The 19,899-nt window shown below is 45.6% G+C and overlaps 1 protein-coding gene across 15 annotated transcripts in view; it reads right to left on the bottom strand.

The window, feature by feature from the left end:
* ABCC12 (ATP binding cassette subfamily C member 12) overlaps positions 1-19,899 on the bottom strand; it is an 80,060-nt gene that overhangs the window by 21,918 nt on the left and 38,243 nt on the right. For all 15 annotated transcript variants that reach the window (XR_014305672.1, XR_014305673.1, XR_014305674.1 and 12 more), the window contains 9 exons: positions 19,592-19,716; positions 11,966-12,038; positions 10,125-10,328; positions 6,367-6,501; positions 6,190-6,265; positions 6,033-6,104; positions 3,099-3,188; positions 2,316-2,419; positions 207-404 (listed from right to left, as the gene is read on the bottom strand). Coding sequence is in view for 8 of the 15 variants with exons in the window: in XM_082711388.1 (XP_082567514.1) it covers positions 207-404; positions 2,316-2,419; positions 3,099-3,188; positions 6,033-6,104; positions 6,190-6,265; positions 6,367-6,501; positions 10,125-10,328; positions 11,966-12,038; positions 19,592-19,716 (1,077 nt within the window). In the remaining 7 variants the exon portion in view is untranslated. The remainder of the gene's footprint in view (positions 1-206; positions 405-2,315; positions 2,420-3,098; positions 3,189-6,032; positions 6,105-6,189; positions 6,266-6,366; positions 6,502-10,124; positions 10,329-11,965; positions 12,039-19,591; positions 19,717-19,899) is intronic.

Raw genomic sequence — 19,899 nt, 5'->3', positions numbered from 1 at the left:
GCAGAATGGCCCACGGCACATTCCCACAGTCCCTGGAGTTTGCCTTCAAAGTCGACAGTAGGTATCTCGATAGTTCACTCGACCGTAAGCTCCTTGAGCATTGTGTCTGTGCCCAGAGCCCAGCACAGTGCCTGATGTGTTGTAGCAGCTCAGTAAATGCCATTGGCTGAATGGCTGGAATCGCGTGCAGCCCCCAGGAGCAGTACCTTGTCAAACACGAGGTCGTGTAATGAGGAGGAAGCCATCAGCGTGGTCTTGGTGAAGGTGAAACCTTTGATGACACTAAACGTCAGTACAGACACCATGCTCCCTGTGTACACCCACTGGAACACACGCTGCCCCGTGTCTGCCAGCACTACACCAATCTCACATGCACTCTTGTTGCCCTGGGGCCCACAGGTCATCTTTGGAGAAAAACAAGAGAAGCACCAAGAATTGGTAAATTGTCAGGAAAATAGGAATTGGCCAAAGGATCTTTCCAGGGAGAAGAAGCTAAAAGCAGGTGCATAATTGTGAAGAATGAACCAGGGGGTAAAAATCAGGTCATTTCCCTTTGAGGACCTCTGAGCTTTGCATGGGTCCTCCTGCTGGGCTACCTGCCCCCAAGACACCTGACTTATGAGGCTCAAGGCTCGAGCCTCAGCACAGTCAGTGGGCAAACAAAGCAGACAAAGCAGGCAGGCACAGGGTGACCAGATAGCTTCTGTCCCAGAAGCAACTATGCCTCAGGAGTCAAGATGTGATGTCGGGCCAGAAAAATTACAGAAGCACGGGAAATCTGGATTCCATGAAGTTGGCAAAGAGCCCTCAGGCAGCCCATTCAGGACCCGGTACCAGGCCAGCCCCACAGTCCCTTCCCTTTCCTTTTCTCAAGGAGCATCTTGGGGGATGCTGGTCCACTATCCCGAAGTCTCTGGTAGGGAAGAGGGAGTCTGGTGAACCACAGAGTTCTGGGAAGAGTCAAGACCACACACAGCTCCATCCTGCTGGGGGAAGAACACGCATTTCTGCCAGCATTTCTGGGGAGAGGCCATCTCCTCCTCCTGAGGAATTGGCAGCTTCATTTTTCTCTGAGCCATGTGCTGAAAGTCAAAACTGCCTTTGGGGAGCAAACAAGCATCTTTCTTTTAAATGTCATTTTGCTGATTACAGCAATAGAGGAAATGTAAACCAGAGGTGACGGCTGATGGATGAACATCCCTAAAAGCAAAAGCATCCCTGGGGAGCTAATTGATGAGAGGCCTCGCTTGAACAGGAGGCTTCACTGTGCATCAAGTTGTGTCCACAGTGCCTGGGGGCAGGGCAAACACCTGAGTCTGCCATTCCTGTTGCATGCTCAGTTAGCCAATGGCACTGGCCCACTGGTGAAGCACCACACCTAGAACAAGGTTCCATTCTGACCAGAAACCTTGGGCTCTCCAAGAAAAGAGCTCTTAATGAGCCAGGGAGGATCTGAGAATATTCTAGAGATGGTGCTTTTCCTGCACAGCGCAGAGCTCCCACTGGCTTCTCCCCTTGGGAAAGCCCTCAGGAAGCTGCGCCAACCTCCAGGAGAGTTATAGGGACCTCTCCCCTGCCCACAGCTCCCCACTGCCTTCCCACCTCAGTTGTCATAGCAACAGAACTATACCAAAATGTTATCTTGCAGGATGGGCTCACAGCATTCCCCAGGGCTCCAGGAAAGCTTAGAAACCACTGGCCAAAAGCTGGGAGAGTTTTTAGCAAGCTCCAGCAAAAGCAGAATTTTCAGGGACCCTGGTCTAGAGTAGACCTTTGGGTGGCAGATACCTGGTGTCTGAGAAAGATACATGGTAACTCTGCAGCACAACCAGGAACTGAGTCTGGCTTTTGCATGTCTGCTTCCTGCAGAGGGACTTTGGAGGGCAGAGAGAGGTGAAACCCTCTGACACCTGACAGTGTCAACAATAAGAGATCGGTTTCTGTTCAGAGGCAGGAAAATTAACAACCAGGCTAGGTTCCCCCAGCCCCTCAGGGCTATCCTCAAGGTGCATCACAATGGAGGCTGCAAGACCAACTCTATTCTACACAGGCTTGACTCCACGGACATGCAGCATTTGCCTGGCATGATCACAATCTTTTAGTCAATCCTTTGAAACCTGAAGGTGGCATATAGAAATCCAGATGTCCTGCTTGTCTTGCAAAATCAAAGGGAATTTCAGGAATTGAGCTGTGCAGGCAACTCATCTCAACTTCATGGAAAGGGGCAGTGGGAGGTTTCTTGGGCGGTGTTGGGGGCATTCATGCTCTCCGTCAGCAACTGACTCAACATTTGCCAATGCCAAAGGGAAACTCACCTGGGAGCCCTTGTCTAGCCAGAGACCCAGCCACCAATTGCTGAAGGCAGAGCTGCCGATCATCAGGAGGAAGAGGGACACCACGAACAGAGAGAAGAGGTACCCTACAAGAGGAGGGGAGATGTCCAGGGGGTTACAGAGGAGGAGGCTGCAGTGGGTCCAACCCTCATAAAAAATTCAAAGCCTGCAGAAAGAGGGCTCCCACCCCCTGGGAACTGCCTTCCAGGCTGCTGTCACAAGTCTGGGTGTTGGGACCCTGAACCCTAATGGGGACATATGTTCCACCTGGTTGGAAAATGGGTCCAAATTGCCAATATATTGGGGGGAAAAAAACCCCACCAATATGCACCTTAATAGAAGCAACTCAGTATTCCTCAAAAACAAACAAAACTCAGTCTTGCTGGGCAGAGACAGGGAATAAAACTGTAAGGTATTTTTGCACACCAAGATGGGAACCTTGCACTGAAGGCAAGCCATGAGTGGATTGCTGTTGTGCTCAGGGAAGAGGCAGTGAGGTGCGGAAGAACCGTGGCTGGTTCCTGCTGCTGCTCACTCAGTTTCAATAAATAGAGTCTGGCAGCTTTAATGGAGATAAAGGGTGATTCCATTTAAAAGGCTGTATTATCACACTTTGGATGAAAAAAAAAAAATAAAAGCATTGATAAATGGCTCTAGCATAAAAGAAGTAATTGTTAAGGAAATCATAAAATGTAAACCCAACAGTTTGAGAAAGGATTTTTTTAATGCAAATTAAATCAAGAAACCCGTTGTTTTATATCGAACCTCCAGAAGCCTTAATGTACATGTGATACGTTTTCCAGGTCACGGTTCCTTCCTGGGGGGATTCAGTCTGGACGAGCTGGTGCAGAGGAACTACGGAGACAGACACAAGTCCTGGGGTGCCTGCTGGCAGCGGAGGGGAGCCCAGTGGGTCGGGCACACCCCTCCTATATACCCATTCCTGCAATGGGGGCAGTTTTCCACCCTTCCTTCCATTGTCCTACACTTTGAAAGTCCCAGCACACTTTTGCTCATGTTATTTGATTTGATCCTCATCACAGCCCCGTAAGGCAGGTGGCCTGCAGTCTTGGGAGAAATATTTATGAAGCAACTACTATGTGCTCAGCCCTGAGATCAGGGGATTGATTGGGTCTAGTTCTCCAGAAGTAGCTCCTGAGAAGGGGTTATGAATGCATGGAGCTTATTCAGGAGCTGTAGGGCATAGGAAAGGGAACAATAGAAGGCATCTCATCAAGCCAGTCACCTCCGTAGGCATCTGGAGCTTAATGTGGAGAAGGGTCGAGCCAGTGTGGAACACACACCCACCAGTGTTCACCTGACCAGAGGGTAGAAAATGTTTCTACAAATTCCATTGTCCCCTGGGTGAGGGCTCCTCCCTGTGAGGGTTAATTCCCCAGCTCTTCTGGCTTAACCTAAGGCTGGCAACCTGCAGAGAGAGCCCTCAAGCAAAAGAATACAGCACTGAAGTGCTAAAAGCACCCACAGCAAATCCTGCGGGGTCAACCAGAAGGAGGCAGTGGCTCCTGTCTTCTCAGAGCTCACACCTCACACATTAAACCCAGGACCTCCTCCTCAGTCAGCCACTGCCTGGACTCCCAATTCCCTCCACGGGGATGTTCCAAGTCCTCTCTGCTTTCCAAAGGGAAAGGAAAATGACTGTTAAATTCTCCAGGAAAGCACAACCAGAGGTACAGGGATGCTGGCTAAAGCAGCTCACAACAGTCAGAACTGAGCACTCGTCCCCTTCCTCTCCTTCACAGAAAAGCATGAAAATGTCAGCTCCAAAGCAGAATCCTAAATCAAACATGGCTTTTATAAAAGAGATAATAAATAGAGCTAGACACACGGGTGCCCCTGCACATGGGCTCTCTGCACCTTGCTCCAAGACGGGGTAGCTGTCACACCTCAAAGGCGCCATGAATAGAGCTACTATTATACCCTCTGCCTGGGAAGCTTCATGCTTCTTTGAAAACGTTCAGCCTGACTTTCTTTCATTGCGTCTCTCTCTGGGCCTGCAAAATGAGGGAGATGCCCAGTGGGTGGGCGGAGCCTACTGAAGACACCTGGAGCACAAAGGGAACTAGTCAAATCCCACGGTAGCCCACCAGCCCAGCCAGGAATGCTGATGACGCTCTTCACCTTGCTGTGCTTTAGAAAATGCCCTGATGCCAGGCGGGGTGGGCACCACCTCCTTTAACGGGATCCCTTCCTATAGCTTTGAGAGCAGGTGATTTCCCCTCCAGAATAGGGAGGGTGAGGAGAAAAAGAGGAGCAGGGTTTACTTCCTCCACAGGACCTCACATCCTAGGCAGCCTGGAGCTTTCCTGGGAAGGCATGGAAGAGATGGTGAGCACCTCACTTCAGCCTTGGCCGCCTCCAGAGCGATAAAAATATGTTGTCTTTCCAAACGTGCATGCATTTGTCAAAAGCACCATTATTGGTGCCAAATTTCATCGATTCAAAGACTCACTTTTTTTTTTTTTTTCACATTTTAACATCTCTGAAATCATGATGTGCCTTCCATTCGGTAGTATGCCATATCATCTAATTGGCAGAGATTTTTCTTTCTAAGTGGATTACGTACAACGATGGTGATCTTAAAATGGATGAGATCTTAAATTTGACAAAATACACTGAGGTGTGGTTTTGTTTTGTTGTTTTGTTTTGTTTTGTTTTGTTTTTTCCAGCTACACATTATTGAGGAACAGAGCTCTAACTTGGAAAGCCTCCAAGGGCACTTTGAGGAAAGAGACTGTGGATCTGTATCCCTGGCCCCTTGTTGCCCAGCCCCAGAGAAGGGCATAGAGTAGGTGATCAACAAATGTTGAATGTATACAGGGGTGGAAGGGAACAATGTGTCGGGAGGAGAAGAGGGAGCTTGACAAAGTTGGCCCTCACCAGATTTATCTCTTCTCTCTGCCTTCCTGGAATTCCGACCTGCCCTCAACCTCAAGATCCTCCCCCTTCCCCACCTTCTTACCACAGTGCCTCCCAGAAAACTCCTACATATCCTTGAAGGACTAGACCCAAGTTTGCCAGCTCTGCGAGGACCTCCCTGACTTGCTATGCCCACTCCAACGCCCATTACCTTTATCCCAGTTTCCCATGATTACCGCCTTGCCTGTGTCGCCCACCAGACCATGAGCTCCTGAGATCTCATATTTTTGTCTCTGCAGATGATTGTGGGGACCAGCACATAGCAGAATGCTTAGTTCTCCCACCCAGTCTCTTCAGTGCTGCACATTCCTTTCTCAATGCTCCCCATAAAGAGTGTGACACATCTCTCTTGTGTGTGCCTTTGCCTCTAACCAGTCTCTGTGCACTGCTTTGACCTAACGAGTAACAATAATAACTACTGTTGAGAGTTACTCTATGTCAGACACTGGGCTAATCATTTTATGTGTAGTTTCCCATGTAATCCTTGTGGGAACCTATGAGGTTGGTTATTACTTCCCCGTTTTATGGATTAAGAAACTAAGGTTCAGAGTAGCCTAGTATCTTGTGCCAACTCATATAACTAGAAAGTGGTTGAGCCAGAGCTTGGACTCAGGCAGTTAAACCCCAGGGCTCACATGACAGTAAGTTGTATTAATTCTAGTTGCCCCCAAAGGACTTAAAATGGGCCTCCATTTCTCTATCCAGAATGCTCCATAAATATTTAAGACTATTGTAACTGAGGGAACGAATAGCAAGTACCTTTTATGTCTAAAAATTCTGAGTCTGTTTCAGGTTCTCTTCCTTCATCTTTCCCATCTCTTGGAGCCAAAACTAGGGTGAGAAATAAAGAGAGATCTGTGTCTGCTCATGAGCCATGGGCACTAAGAGAGGAGTGTGGTTTGAACTCGGACTGTACCAGCATCTTCATCTCTCTCAGCGGGGCTCTCCTTAAGGGCTTCCACCATGGCTGCATTGTAGATGTGCTCGGGATCCTGGAGACAAAATGACAGTCCTTCGGAAAGCTACAAGACAGGCCTGCTCCCAGGCTAGAGACCCAGACGGAAGGACCCCCACCTTTTGCACCCAGAATTACCTTGAATTGCAACCCTCGGAGATTGTGAATCAGTTTGGCATAGCACCCTCTCTCCTCCATTAACTCCTTGTGGGTTCCCTTTTCACAAATCTCTCCATCTTCTAACAGAATGACTTCATCACAAGACTCTAAGAACTGCAAAGATACAAAAATGGTCTACAGTGAATTTCTTCTGCCTGGTAAGAGAAGTGAGCCATGCCAAACTGCCGTCCAGTGGCACCTCAAGCTCCTCTAGTACAGAGGTTCTCAACCTTGGCCCTGTGGGCACTGAGGGCCAGATCGTTCTTTGTTGTTGAGGCGGGGACAGTGGGCTGTCAATGCATTGTGGGATGTTAGCAGTCTCCTCCTTCCTCTACGTACTAGATGACAGTAGCAATCCCCTGCTCTACCTGTGATAAGCAAAAACATCTCCAGATATTGACAAATGCCCTCTAAAGGGCAAAATGACCCCCAGTTGAGAAGCACTGATCTAGTGCCTACTGGTGTCGTTGAGTCCAACGGGACCCTCTGTTTGTCTCTGTGAAACACTGTTCCCTAAGTGGGCCAAGAAATCTGATCGGGGGCAGGTGAGATTTGGAATATGAAATTGTCAAGTTACTGCAAGACAAGATCTGGTGGAGAGGGGAAATATGACCTCAGCAATGGCCTTCCTTTGCTAGAACGTTACAAGCCCACCTCATCACCCTCCTAGTCCAGAAGCAGAACATGGAGCAGTCCCCCACCATGAGGCCCCACTCCTCCCTTGATCACAAACCCCTCCCCCACTAGGCCTGAGGAGTTTACATCAGCTTTATCTCTATGATAAAAAATACAGCTTCATTTAATATGGCATCCCACATTTTGCCCAAAGCACTTCTGATTTTCTAATTGGAGCTCCCTTCATTTACATATCACTCCTGAGATCAAAGAGTTCTGCTAATAGGGGTTTCCTCTCAATTGGAACGAGATAGATTTTTCTCCATAGGATCAACCCATCTAAGAGCAGGAAGCTCCTCCTACAGGAACAAAATGCAGTGAGATTTAAGATGGCTCAGCCTAATGAAGCCCTTGCAAAACAGCCCAGAGGTCTTCCCCTATATTGAGGGTCCACCCAAAATCAAATTAACTTTTGAGGCCCTTGACTCAGAGTTTGAGAGAAGCAGCTACATTTGGTCATTGTACTCCTGACAGGATGTTGGGGGAATGGGGATGGTGCCCAAAAGGCCAGGTGATAGCGGTTCTGGCAGCTTGGGCAGCTCCAGCCTTTCCGCCTCCCTTAGACTAATGACTCAGCTCCTTGTCCACTTTCCCAGACAGCTAAGCAGAAACAGCCTGGCTTGTCATGTCCAGTTGAGATACTTTCTGAGAGAACCTTTTTCTGGAAAATAACATCTCACCTTTACATAGCCTATTCTAACTTTTCAAAACCTGATCTTGTTCGTCTCTTATGTGTCAATGCCCCACAAGCTAGTAAAGGAAGTGGCAGCTTTGTGATCAGCCTATTCTCGAGATAGGGAGATTGAGGCACCAGTGTGGGGTACGTGACAGCCTCACAGCCTTTTCTTTCTCTGTGGGGAAGTTCCTGGTGAAGGCCCTCTGGCTAGTGAGTTCCCCAGTTCATGCCAGTGAGATCTGGTGTGATTTGAGCAGTTTTGTTCGCAAACACAAAATCTGACCCTGGGTTGGTTTTCAGTGGCAACTGCAGGCCTCATTTCATTTGTTTCCTCAAGTAAATGAAGAGCAATCGTCCAGCCCAAGCACTGGGAAGCATCCTGATTGGCTGTGAGCCCACAAGTAAAAGCAACAGAGCAATGTTCTGGAAAAGCCCTGGGGTTCCAGTTCAAGGGCTTGGAACCCCCTCCTCCCCAACAACAGACAGCTGGACTGAGACTCCAGTGCCATCTGGTGGCTGCTTATATTCTTCAATATTCAAAAAAGAAAGAAAGAAAAAGAAAAAAAAATGACCTTGGTGAAAGGTAGATTCTTCCAGGAGACAGGCCTGGGGAAGAGATAGTTCTTGCCTGAGGTCATGGAGCTAGTCATCAAGGTTCAAAGACTGGACAGGGCTGAGGTGATGATTTCCCCCAGTAAAGATTCCTTCAAAGACAGCTATGACCCACAGTTATCAGGGGCCAGAAATCCTCCTCCAGATCCCCAGGACCCCTCAGGAGGACAGACCTTTCCACTGCAAGGGGTCTCCAGGGCTTTGGACCCTCACAGTGCGGAGCTGTGTTTACAACACTTAGCACTGTGGCTGGGCAAGAGCCCATTCCCACTGACCTCATGGGGGTCCAGAAGAAATCCAACCTTCTCCTCCACTCTGATGCCTGGCCAGCAGAGCAACTTGTTTATACCACTAGATGCTTCCTGGAGGTGACTGAGCCCACTCAACAGGAATCCAAAACTCAGATGCTTGGAGTTTATTCTGAGAACTCCAGTCCTCAGCAAAGAGACATAGGCTGGGGGCAGAACTACAGTAATGGGAAGAAATGGTTTTCCTGGGTCTTTAAGAAATGTCCCCCTCGGGGCGCCTGGGTGGCTCAGTGGGTTAAGCCGCTGCCTTCGGCTCAGGTCATGATCTCAGGGTCCTGGGATCGAGTCCCGCATTGGGCTCTCTGCTCAGCAGGGAGCCTGTTCCCTCTCTCTCTCTCTGCCTGTCTCTCCATCTTCTTGTGATTTCTGTCAAATAAATAAATAAAATCTTTAAAAAAAAAAAAAAAGAAATGTCCCCCTCTTCAAACTGGCCCTTCTGGCCACTGATAGAAGATCCTAGAAATGCTGCTTGGAGCACCCTGTAGCCATGGTGACCTCATTTGCCTCCTCCCCTAGGTTGACTTACCCTCACAAAGACCATGAGGTCTGTCTCTTACCCCCAGGCCAGGCCCCTGTTGAATATTTTCCCCACAGGTGGCACGAGAAGAAAGAAGACAGGACTTCTGCTCCAACAGTCCTCTCAAGGCAGGTCAGTCCCATGGGATCCCTCCTTGCAGCAGACGCACACATGTATATACATACACATATACATGGACACATTCCCCACACCTCTACAGACTCACTGTGAAGAGGGGAGATGGAGGTAGGGGGAAATCTGGTTTGTCTCAGGGTACAGGGGAGCCTTGTATTCCTACCAGGTGTTCAGAGCTCTTGATGAAGCTGACACTGTGAGCACTCTCTCCACCCTGCCTGATTCTTGAGCCCTCTGGGCAAGCTTAGTAACTCCTCAGTAATATTCATGTTCCTAAGCCTAAGAGAGTGGCTCTGAGAAAGGAAAAGAGTCTTGCCTTAGCCTAAAAGCCCTGGTCTCCAGCCTTTTCCCCTTGGTGAGTGATGCCAAAAGCATCAGAGCCCCTTATCCCCCCTCCCAGGCACTCTGTCCTCGGGCCCACCTAGCACTTGCTGAAGGAAGGGTGGGGACTGAATTTTTTCTACCTGGCTTCCCACCTCACCACCATCAGTGGTCCAGAGCTGGAGGAAGTGCCCCATGTCCACCCCATAGATAGGAATCATTTGCTTCTGGAGAGTCTATCCTCTGGTGGAAAGAAAGGTCTTGGCCCCACTGAACCCAAATTTAGAGTCTATGCCCAGAGAGGAGCAGGCAGGGTTTTGTGCAAGCTGGGATGGCTGGGGAGAATCATGAATGTAACCTACACATCTTGCTTCCTCCAACCCTGACCCTGTCTCAGCCATGGATGGGACAGGTTTAGGCAGAAAAGGAGACTTGTGAGCATTAGACACCACACCCATCCTGTGACCTCATGAACCCTGCCAGTTCCAGTTACCTGCAGCTGGTGCGTCACCAGGACAATTGTCTTCCCCTTGAGTGTCTTCTTAATGCACTCTTCAAAAACGTGCTTCCCCACGTGGGCATCTACTGCTGACAGGGGGTCATCCAGCAGGTAGATTTCATGGTTTGAGTAGACAGCGCGGGCCAGACTGATCCTCTGTCTCTGCCCCCCAGAGAGGTTGAGGCCCCGCTCCCCAATCTGTAGGCAGGAACAATGTTACTCTCCATCACTGGGCCCCATTTCCACCCTGCAGTCTTCAGGGAACAAGAGCTTCAAGACTCCTTTGCAAACTGATCATTACTACACTCCAGTTCCTCCACCCCCTACAGGAACCCCCTGACTGTACCAGATGCCCTGGGAAGTGAAAGACTCACTTCTGTAGGCAGCCTGGTGGGCAACGGCAACTAGGGAAAAACTCCAGTGTTGAGTGAGGGGGACCTGTCTCACAACAGACTCATTTTAGTGCATATCCCATAGAGAAGGGCTATGTCTTAACCACCAACATCAGAGGGAATTGTTGAGCAGAAGCTCTGGCAGAGTGGACAGGTGAACAGGAGGGAGCAGAGCCTAGGAGCAAATGGACAAGGAGGCTCTCAATTTGCTTGCTTGTGTACCAACTCCTCACCTCCATTAGGACCTTTAAGCTCTACAAAGATGGAAGGCATGTCTACTGTATTTAACACTCTATCCCTAAGGCCTGGCATCACACCTGACACAGAGCAGGTGCTCAGTAAGCATTTGTAGAAAGGATGAAAATCTAGATAGCCTACTTTAGGTTCTTCTGTCCAACTGACCCCAAAGTAGGTCCCCATTATGTTCAGCCAGGCACGGGGGTGAGCACCGGGGAAGGACACACGAAGCTGGACAAAAAAAAAAATAAATTCCCTAACTACTGGGAGCTCACATATTGGCAGAAACTGAGAAGCATAAGCCAAGTATTCTGGAGCAAACCACTGCAGACTGTGGGATTCAGGAAAGTCTCCCTCAAGGGGGTAGATTTGTGGTTTGAACTTGAAAGGTGGTAACAATGGCAAGAACAGAGGTCTGGAGGTTGGAAGGCAAGTGTACACTTAGGCAAGTAAGGATGAGTAGAAGCAAACCCTGGGGAGGTGGGCCAGGGCTGCAGCAAGAGAGATCTTGAATGCCAGACCATGATGGCTGTGGTATCCAATTCCTTGACACAGGCACATTGAGGGCCCTAGCAGAGAAAGGCAATGTTTTCTGAACTCATCTTTCTTCAAGAGTCTTTAGCTCTCTGGTCTCCTACTTTGCTTTTGGGCAAAACCGAAGACTCAACAGAGTGCACACTGGGATGGGCAAACAGAAAGATGGCATGATGACCTCCTTCCCTGAGTCACCTGAGTTGGCAGGCTCAACCCTGGACCCAGGCAGGTTTTTGGACAAGCAGCTGAGAGCAGTGTTAGGAGGGCAGAGCAAACAAGGCAAGAAGGAGCCCTAGAGACCAGTTACAATGCAGCATCCCCGGACCTCTGTCTTTGGAAGACAGAGCCAGTCCATAAGCTATGGAAGCAGATTTAACCAGAAACCTTCTCTAAGTTAACAGGTGGTTTGGGAATGGCTCCAAGAGTTACCACACTGAACCCAACACAGGTAGAGTTGGTACCATAACCATTGTTAATATTCCCCCAAGAATAAACCCAGATGAGGAATTCAGGGTGGTAGAACTTGGCTTTTCCCACACTTCCTGGGACATTTCTGTCCTTCAGAGCATCCAAATGTGGATGGAACCAGGGCCTGCCAGCCTCAGCCCTTTCAACCTGGGCAGCCAAGCTGCCATGTTGCTACTGTGCAGCTGAGCTCCTAGCTCTGCTCACCTCAGTCAGGTCTCCATAAGGAAGGCTGCTCAGGTCTTCCTGAAGGGCACAGACACGAACCGTGTGCTGATACCTGTGGACACAAATAACATAAGTCAGCATGGTGACAAAAGATCCCATTGCTTCCCTGGATTGCCTGGAAATGTATCACTGAAGTAAGACAAGGAGTTGGTCAGTTGCTTCATCTTTGATGTCTAAATGCAGCTTCTCCTTGACCCCTAGGCCTTCCCCGCACATCTGATGCAGAGTTTACTTACGGATGGCTCCTTCCCTCACAGGTTTTCTGCCCTGAGAGGAAGATGATTCAATGTACATGAAACCTCTGAAGGGAAGACTGGGGATGCCAACTGCTAGCACTGCTCTTGGGAGTCAAAGAAGGGAGTGACCAGTATGAGCTGCGGTCACTGTGGGAGGCTTCCCAGAAGATGCAAGACCATAAATGGAGAAATGTGTGTGGGTAGAGGGTAACAGCAGGGTGCTGGGATGATTACCAGTGATGACTCTGACCTCTGCTCCAGGATTCTCCTCTATCCAACAGTCACTCCTACCAGGTTGGAGAGAGCAGGGTTTTCTCCCCCTGAGACACCTGAGTACACTGGGCATAGAGAATACTGCCTGAGGAAGAGAAGCCAGGAAGGAATAGGATCTCAGTTCCTTGGATCTCCTAGCTTCTTGGTTTTATCCCTTAGCATTGCCAACTGTCTAGCACTGGGCCAGTCTGTAGGGAGTCTAATGGGCAAGACCCTAACCAACTCTCAGCACCCATGCTGCCAGGATCAGCACCTCATCCTGCAAAGGACAACAAAACTGGGGTACCCATGACCTACCAGGCATGACTCCAGTCTCACTCTATGAAAATTTTGACAGCAAGGAATCCAAGAAAGTCAATAAGTTAGTGGGTATGAACTCAAAAATGCTCAGGCCTCAAGCTATGGGAGAATTCCACACCCTCCTCCCTTGGCTTTCTCTCTACCTCATTCCCATTCAGATGGCTTCCACCATAGATAGAATCTTTCTCAGGGGACCACATTGCTTCAGAAGTTAGTTCCTGCTCTGATTTCCCTGATGTTCCTGGTATCAGTTCAAGGTCATGCCCTATGCAAGGCACAGTCAGTTCCCATCACTGGACCCTAGGTTTCTGTCCCACTTGACAGGCTGCCTGCTTCCACTTTATTAGCTGAGTAATTAATTGATTGATTGATTAGCTGATTGATATCATCAGCATTATCAGCATCATTGGGATCCTCTCTTCTCAATGCATGAGAGTGGACAAGCCTCACAACTGAGACTTCCCCAACAAAGGGCACCAACAAGAGAGTGAGCAGGCAGATCATAGGTAGCTGCCCTTCAAATGGCATGCTGACCCCTGGCAGCACTTAACATCCTGGAGCATCACACCCATACACCAACTTCAGGAGTGGTATATATGGTGGTTAAGACTGGGGGCTTTGGCAAGGTTAACAATATTTACATTAGACAAAATAGACTTTAAAGCAAAGACTGTATAACAAGAGACAAAGAAGGGCATTATAAAATGATAAAGATATCAACCCAGTTAGAGGATAAAGCAATTGTAAGTATCTATGCACCCAACATCAGAGCACCTAAGTACATAGAGCAAATATTAATGAATGTAAAGAGAGAAATTGATGGTATTAAATAATGGTAAAAGACTTCAACTGCCCATGTACATCAACGGATAGATCATTTAGACAGAAAATCAATAAGAAAAGTGTCTTTGAATGATGCATCTGATTGGATAGACAGATATATAAAGAACATTCCATAGAAAAACAAGAAAATACACATTCTTTTCAAGTGCACACAAAACATTCTCCAGAATATGTCACATGTTAGGCCACAAAGCAATCCTCAATAAATTTAAGAAGAACAAAATCATAGAATGCATTTTTTCTGATCACAACAGTAATACAACTAGAGATCAATCACAAGGAAAAAAAGTGGGAAAAACACAAACACATGGAGTCTAAACAGCATGATACTTAACAACAAATCAAAGAAGAAATTTTAAAAAAAAATACATGGAGACAAATGAAAATGAAAACACCAAGGTTCAGAATCTCTGGGACACAGCAAAAGTAGTTTAAAGAAAGAAGAAAAAGCTGAAATAAACAATCTAACCTTACACTTCAAAGTAACCAGAAAAAGAACAAAGCCCAAGATGAGTAGAAGGAAAATAATAATAAAGATTAGAGCAGAAATAAATGACATAGAGATGAAAACAAATCAGAAAAAAAAAATCAATGAAACCACAAGTGGGTTCTTTGAAAAGATATATAAAAGTGATAAATAGCCAGATTCACAAAGAAAAAGAAAGGACCCCAAAAATAAAATCAGAAGTGAAAGAGAAGTAACAACTGACACCACAGAAATACAAGATATTATAAGAGAATACTATGAAAAAATCATGCCAACAAACTGGATAACCTAGAAGAAATGAATACATTTCTAGGAACATATAATCTTCTAAGACTAAATCAAGGAGAAAAAGAAAATTTTGACATACCAATTACTATAAAAAAATTAAACCAGTAATAATAATAATAGTAATAATGATAATAATAATGGTAGTAACCTACTAAAAAATAAAAGTCTAGGACCAGATGGATTCACGGGTGAATTCTGCCAAACATTTAAGAAGAGTTAATACCTATCCTCAAACTATTTCAAAAAGTAGAAGAGGAAGGAAGGCTTCCAGATACATTCTATGAAGCCAGCAGTACCCTGATACCAAAACCAGGCAAAGACACCACAAAAGAAAAGAAAACTATAGGCCAATATCCCTGATGAACACAGATCCCAAATGCTCAGAATATTAGCAAACCCCATTTAACAGTTCATTAAAAGGATCATTCACCATTATCAAGTGGGATTTATTCTGGAAGTGCAAGAATGGTTTAGTATTTGTAAATCAGTCAACATGGTACATCACATCAACAAAATGAAAACTGAAAATCATATGATGATCAATAGATCCAGAAAAAGTATTTGACAAAATTCAACACTCAGTCAAATAAAAACTCCCCACAAACTGGGTTTAGAGGAAATGCACTTCAACATAATACAAGCCATATGAGAGTGGGGTGCCTGGGTGTCTCAGTGGGTTAAAGCCTCTGCTTTCGGCTCGGGTCATGATCTCAGGGTCCTGGGATCGAGCCCCATGTCCAGCTCTCTGCTCAGCAGGGAGCCTGTTTTCCTTCCTCTCTCTCTGCCTGCCTCTCCAGCTACCTGTGACCTAATATCATACTTTATGGTGAAAAACTGAAAGGTTTTCCTCTAAGACCAGGAATGAGACAAGGACATCCACTTTTGCTACTTTCATTTAACATAATACCGGAAGTTCTAGCCACAACAATCAGACAAGAAAATAAATGAGGCATTCATATTGACAAAGAAGTTAAACTGTCACTATTTGTAGATGACATGATACTATACATAGAAAATCCTAAAAACCCCCACCAAAAAACTACTAGAAGTAACAAATGAGTTCTGTGAAATTGCAGGATAAAAAATTAATACCCAGAAATTGATAGCATTTCTACACATTCATAAGAAATTAGCAGAAAGAGAAATTAAGAAAACAATTTTATCTACAATGGCACCAAAAAATAATAAAATACCTTAGAATAAACTTAACCAAGGAGATGAAAGTTCTGTGCTCTGAAAACTATAAAACACTGATGAAAGAAACTGAAAATGACACAAATAAATGGAAATATATACAGTGCTCATGAATTGGAAGAATTAAAAACGTCCCCACTATCCAAAGCAATCTATAGATTTAATGTGATCACTATCAAAAATACCAAACCATTTTTCACAGAACTAGAACAAATGATACTAAAATTTGTGTCTTTGTATACAAAAGACCCCGAGTAGCCCAAACAACCCTGAGAAAGAAAAACAAAGCTGGAGGTATCACAATTCCAGATTTTAAGATATACTACAAAGTTATAGTATTCAAAACAGCTTGGTACTGGCCCAAAAATAGACACATAGATCAAAAGAACAAAACAGAACACTCAGAAATAAACCCATACTTAAAGGGTCAATTAATCTATGACAAAGGAGGCAAGAATATATAATGGGAAAAGACAGTCTCTTCAGCAAATAGTGCTGAAGGGCTCCTGGGTGACTCAAACAGTTAAGCATCTGCCTTCAGCTCAGGTCATGATCCCAGAACCCCAGGATGGAGCTCTGCATCAGGCTCCCTGTTGAGCTGGAAGTCTGCTTCTCCCTCTGCTCCTCAGCCTGCTCATGCTTTCTCTCTCCTCCCCCCTCACTCTCTCAAATAAATAAATAAAATATTTTTTTAAAAAACAGTACTGAGAAAACTGGACAGCTAAGTGCAAAGAATGAAACTGGGCCAGGTTATAGCACCATACACAAAAATAAACTCCAAATAGCATAGACCTAAATGTAAGACCTAAGGCTATAAAAATCCTAGAAGAGAACACGGGTAGTAATTTCTCTGATATTGGCAGTATGTCTCCTAAGGCAAGAGAAACAAAAGCAACAATAAATTAATGGGACTCCATCAAAATAAAAAATTTGGGGGGTGCCTGGATGGCTCAGTCAGTCAAGCATCCAATCCTTTATCTTTCTCAGGTCTTGATCTCAGGGCTGTGAATTTGGACCCACTAACAAACAAACAACCTTTGCACAGCAAAGGAAACCATCAACAAAACAAAAAGGCAACCTACAGAGTGGGAAAAGATATTTGCAAATGATATATCTGATAAAGGGTTCATATCCAAAATGTTATAAAGCACTTCCACAATTCAATACTAAAAATCAATGTGATTACAAAATAGGCAGAGGACCTGAATAGACATCTTTCTAAAAAAAAAAAAAAAAAAAAAAGACATACAGATGGACAACAGACACTTAAAAAGACATTCAATATCATTAATCATCAGACATATTAAAGCCACAATGAGATATCACCTCATACCTATCAGAATGGCTAAAATCAAAAAGGCAAGAAATAATAAGTGTTGGAAAGGATGTGAAGAAAAAGGAACCCTCATACGCTGTTGGTGGGAACGCAAATCGGTGCAGCCACTCGGGAAAATGGTATAGCTTTTCCTCAAAAATTGAAAATGGAAATACCATATGATCCAGTGATCCCAATATGGGGTATTTACCCTTAGAAAACACAGACACTAATTGCAAAAGATATTTGCACACCTATATTTATTGCAGCGTCATATACAATAGCTAACATATAGAAGCAACCTAAGTGTCCACTGATAGATGGATGAATAAGGAAGATATGATTGTGTGTGTGTGTGTGTGTGTGTGTGCGTACACACACACACATGTGTGTGTGTGTGATGTGATAGAATATTACATAACCTTAAAAAGATGGGATCATGCCATTTCCAACAACATGGATGGGCCTAGAGGAGATTATACTAAGTGATCTAAGTCAGACTGAGAAAGACAAACACCATATGGTTTTACTCATATATGCAATTTGAAAAAACAAATGAGTAAACAAACCAAAAGAGTCAGACCCATAAATACAGAGAATAAATTGGTGGTTGCAGGTGGGGGAAGGAAATGGGCAAAGTGGGTGAAAGGGGGTGGTGGGAGGTACAGGCTTCCGGTTACAGAACGATTAAGTCATGGGGATGAAAGGTGCAACACAGGGTTTCTAGTCAATGACATTGTCATAGAGTTGTATGGTAACTGATGGTGGTAGGTACACTTGGGGTGAGCATACCATAACATATAGAGAAGTTGAATCGCTATGTCTTACACCTGAAACTAATGTAACAGTGTGTGTTGACTATACTCAAATAAAAAATAAATAAAAATTAACTTTGGAATCAGAACAATCTGGTTTGAATCCAGCTGGGTAACACTTGGACGAGTGAATGTACTTCCCTGATCCTCACTCTCCGCTCTATAAATTGGACTCATAACGCTCATTGGGTTGTGAAAAGAAAACAAGAACACATATCTGAAGCCAACTGCACAATTCCTGGTGCACTTCAAGTTCTCCATCAGTGGTGGTTATTATTAACATCATTACCTTTGTCAGTCCTTAACTATGACATGCAGAGTGTTCAGCACATCTTCATCCCTTTGCCACTTCTACCCCTGCCATCTTAAGTTACCTCCTACTCTCTTGCTTCCTATGGCCTGAGAGCCACCATGGTCACCCTATAGATGCCACACACAAAGGGGGCCTGCATCCACCCTGCCCGGCCCAATTTAAGCAACACACCTCTCTTCCCTCTCATGATCTCTCTGCCTCTGAATAATCCAACAGGGCCTCCTGGAACTTGGCACGTTCCTTCTTGGTACACTGTTACTTCTGTATATCACTTATAGCTCCTTCCCCAGACTTGAACACCTCAGGGGCAAAGACACATCTAAACCACCCTTCCTTCTCCCCTCATCTTGCATGGCCCTGCAAATTCCAAGTATTTGGTAAATATTTGCCCTGACATTCTGCCTGATGAAGGTAGGAATCCTTTTTCCTAGCTGGCTACTACAGAAAGAGAAACCATTCCAGGTGGGTTGGGGAGGAGGCCAGGAAACACTGAGCCAAGGACTCCTGCACTGATGAGACCTTCCTGCTGCTCTTGAGCCTCCTAGCAACAGGATGCCATGGCCAGGGAAGAGCAGGGGGGAAAGTAATAGACCCCTTGCTGGGGGTACACATGCTGGCCAATGTCAGCCAGCAAGGACAGTTTGTGGGTTCAGACAATAAAATACTAAAGTCCAGATCATCACTGGAGATCTGGCAGCCAAATTAAAACAAACAAACACAAACAAGCAGCAATTCCACTGGTCCTTACTTCAGCATCAGGGAGCTTAGAGATGCTTGGGGGGACCCAATGTTGGGAAGCTCCAGTGAGAACAAATGATGCTGGCCTGGCATTCAAGACTCAACCCTTGCCATTTAATAGCCTTGACCTTGGGCAAGTCAATTCCCCTTCTGAGCTTCAGCCTTTTCGTCTAAAAAATGGGGATATGATGCTAGGATCTCCCTAAATAGATGTTTATAGAACTCTAATGAGAGAAGGTACATGGCAGCATACCAAATCCAGAGAAGAATCATAGAAAGCTATTACTTTCCAGTGCTTAAAATAATGATCCCAAGTATATCCAAAAATTATGACTTAAACTTTGTTTTTCTTCCATTAGATCATTTTGAGTATATTAATGAGAATATGTCCTTATAGATCTGATGTCAATTAATAATGTCAGGGCTGATTAGTTTGCATACCTGCTGCTCATGATTTCAAGCAGTTTTGATTACTTGGCCTAAAGCAAAATTGCCAGATATATCTTTCTCCAGTCAGACAACATATGCACTGTTACAGAGAACCTCAGAACATATGCTACTCTGCACTGGGAATGAAGTGCCAATTCCACCCATTTCTTAGAGTGTGATCACAGGTCTGCAGAAGGCGCCTCTCCTGAACTCTCGGGTCAGGAAGAGAAAAACCAACACCCATTTGGATCTGACAAATGTTTAATCAGAATTCATTAAAGAAACCCACTCAACAAGCATTACAAATGGCATCAGCATCTAGAGCAGAAGCTACCAAATACTAAAGCGCCTCCTCATTTCAAAGTTAATATTACCTTTGGTGATCATACTTTTCTCCAAAGAGTATGTTTTCTCTCACATTTCCATGAAAGATCCAGGCTTGCTGGGAAACATAGGCCACAGTCCCATTGACTGCCACGATCCCTTGCTGTAACTGCATCTGGAGCAAAATACCGGAAGACCTTCAGAAGCTAAAACCCCACAGACCTCTCTTTCGGGGCCCACTGCACCCTTGCCACCCACTTATTCCATGAAAATTAGCTATGATGGTGCAAGAGGGTCAACAAGATGTCTTGACCCACACTGCACAGCACAATGGTAGTCTGATGGTCACAAAGGTCAA

The sequence above is a fragment of the Mustela nivalis genome (genome assembly GCF_964662115.1).
Source record: "Mustela nivalis genome assembly, chromosome: 18".
Lineage (NCBI taxonomy): Eukaryota > Metazoa > Chordata > Mammalia > Carnivora > Mustelidae > Mustela > Mustela nivalis.
Note: the sequence above shows the minus strand (reverse complement) of the source record. Positions and strands in the feature narration are given on the sequence as shown.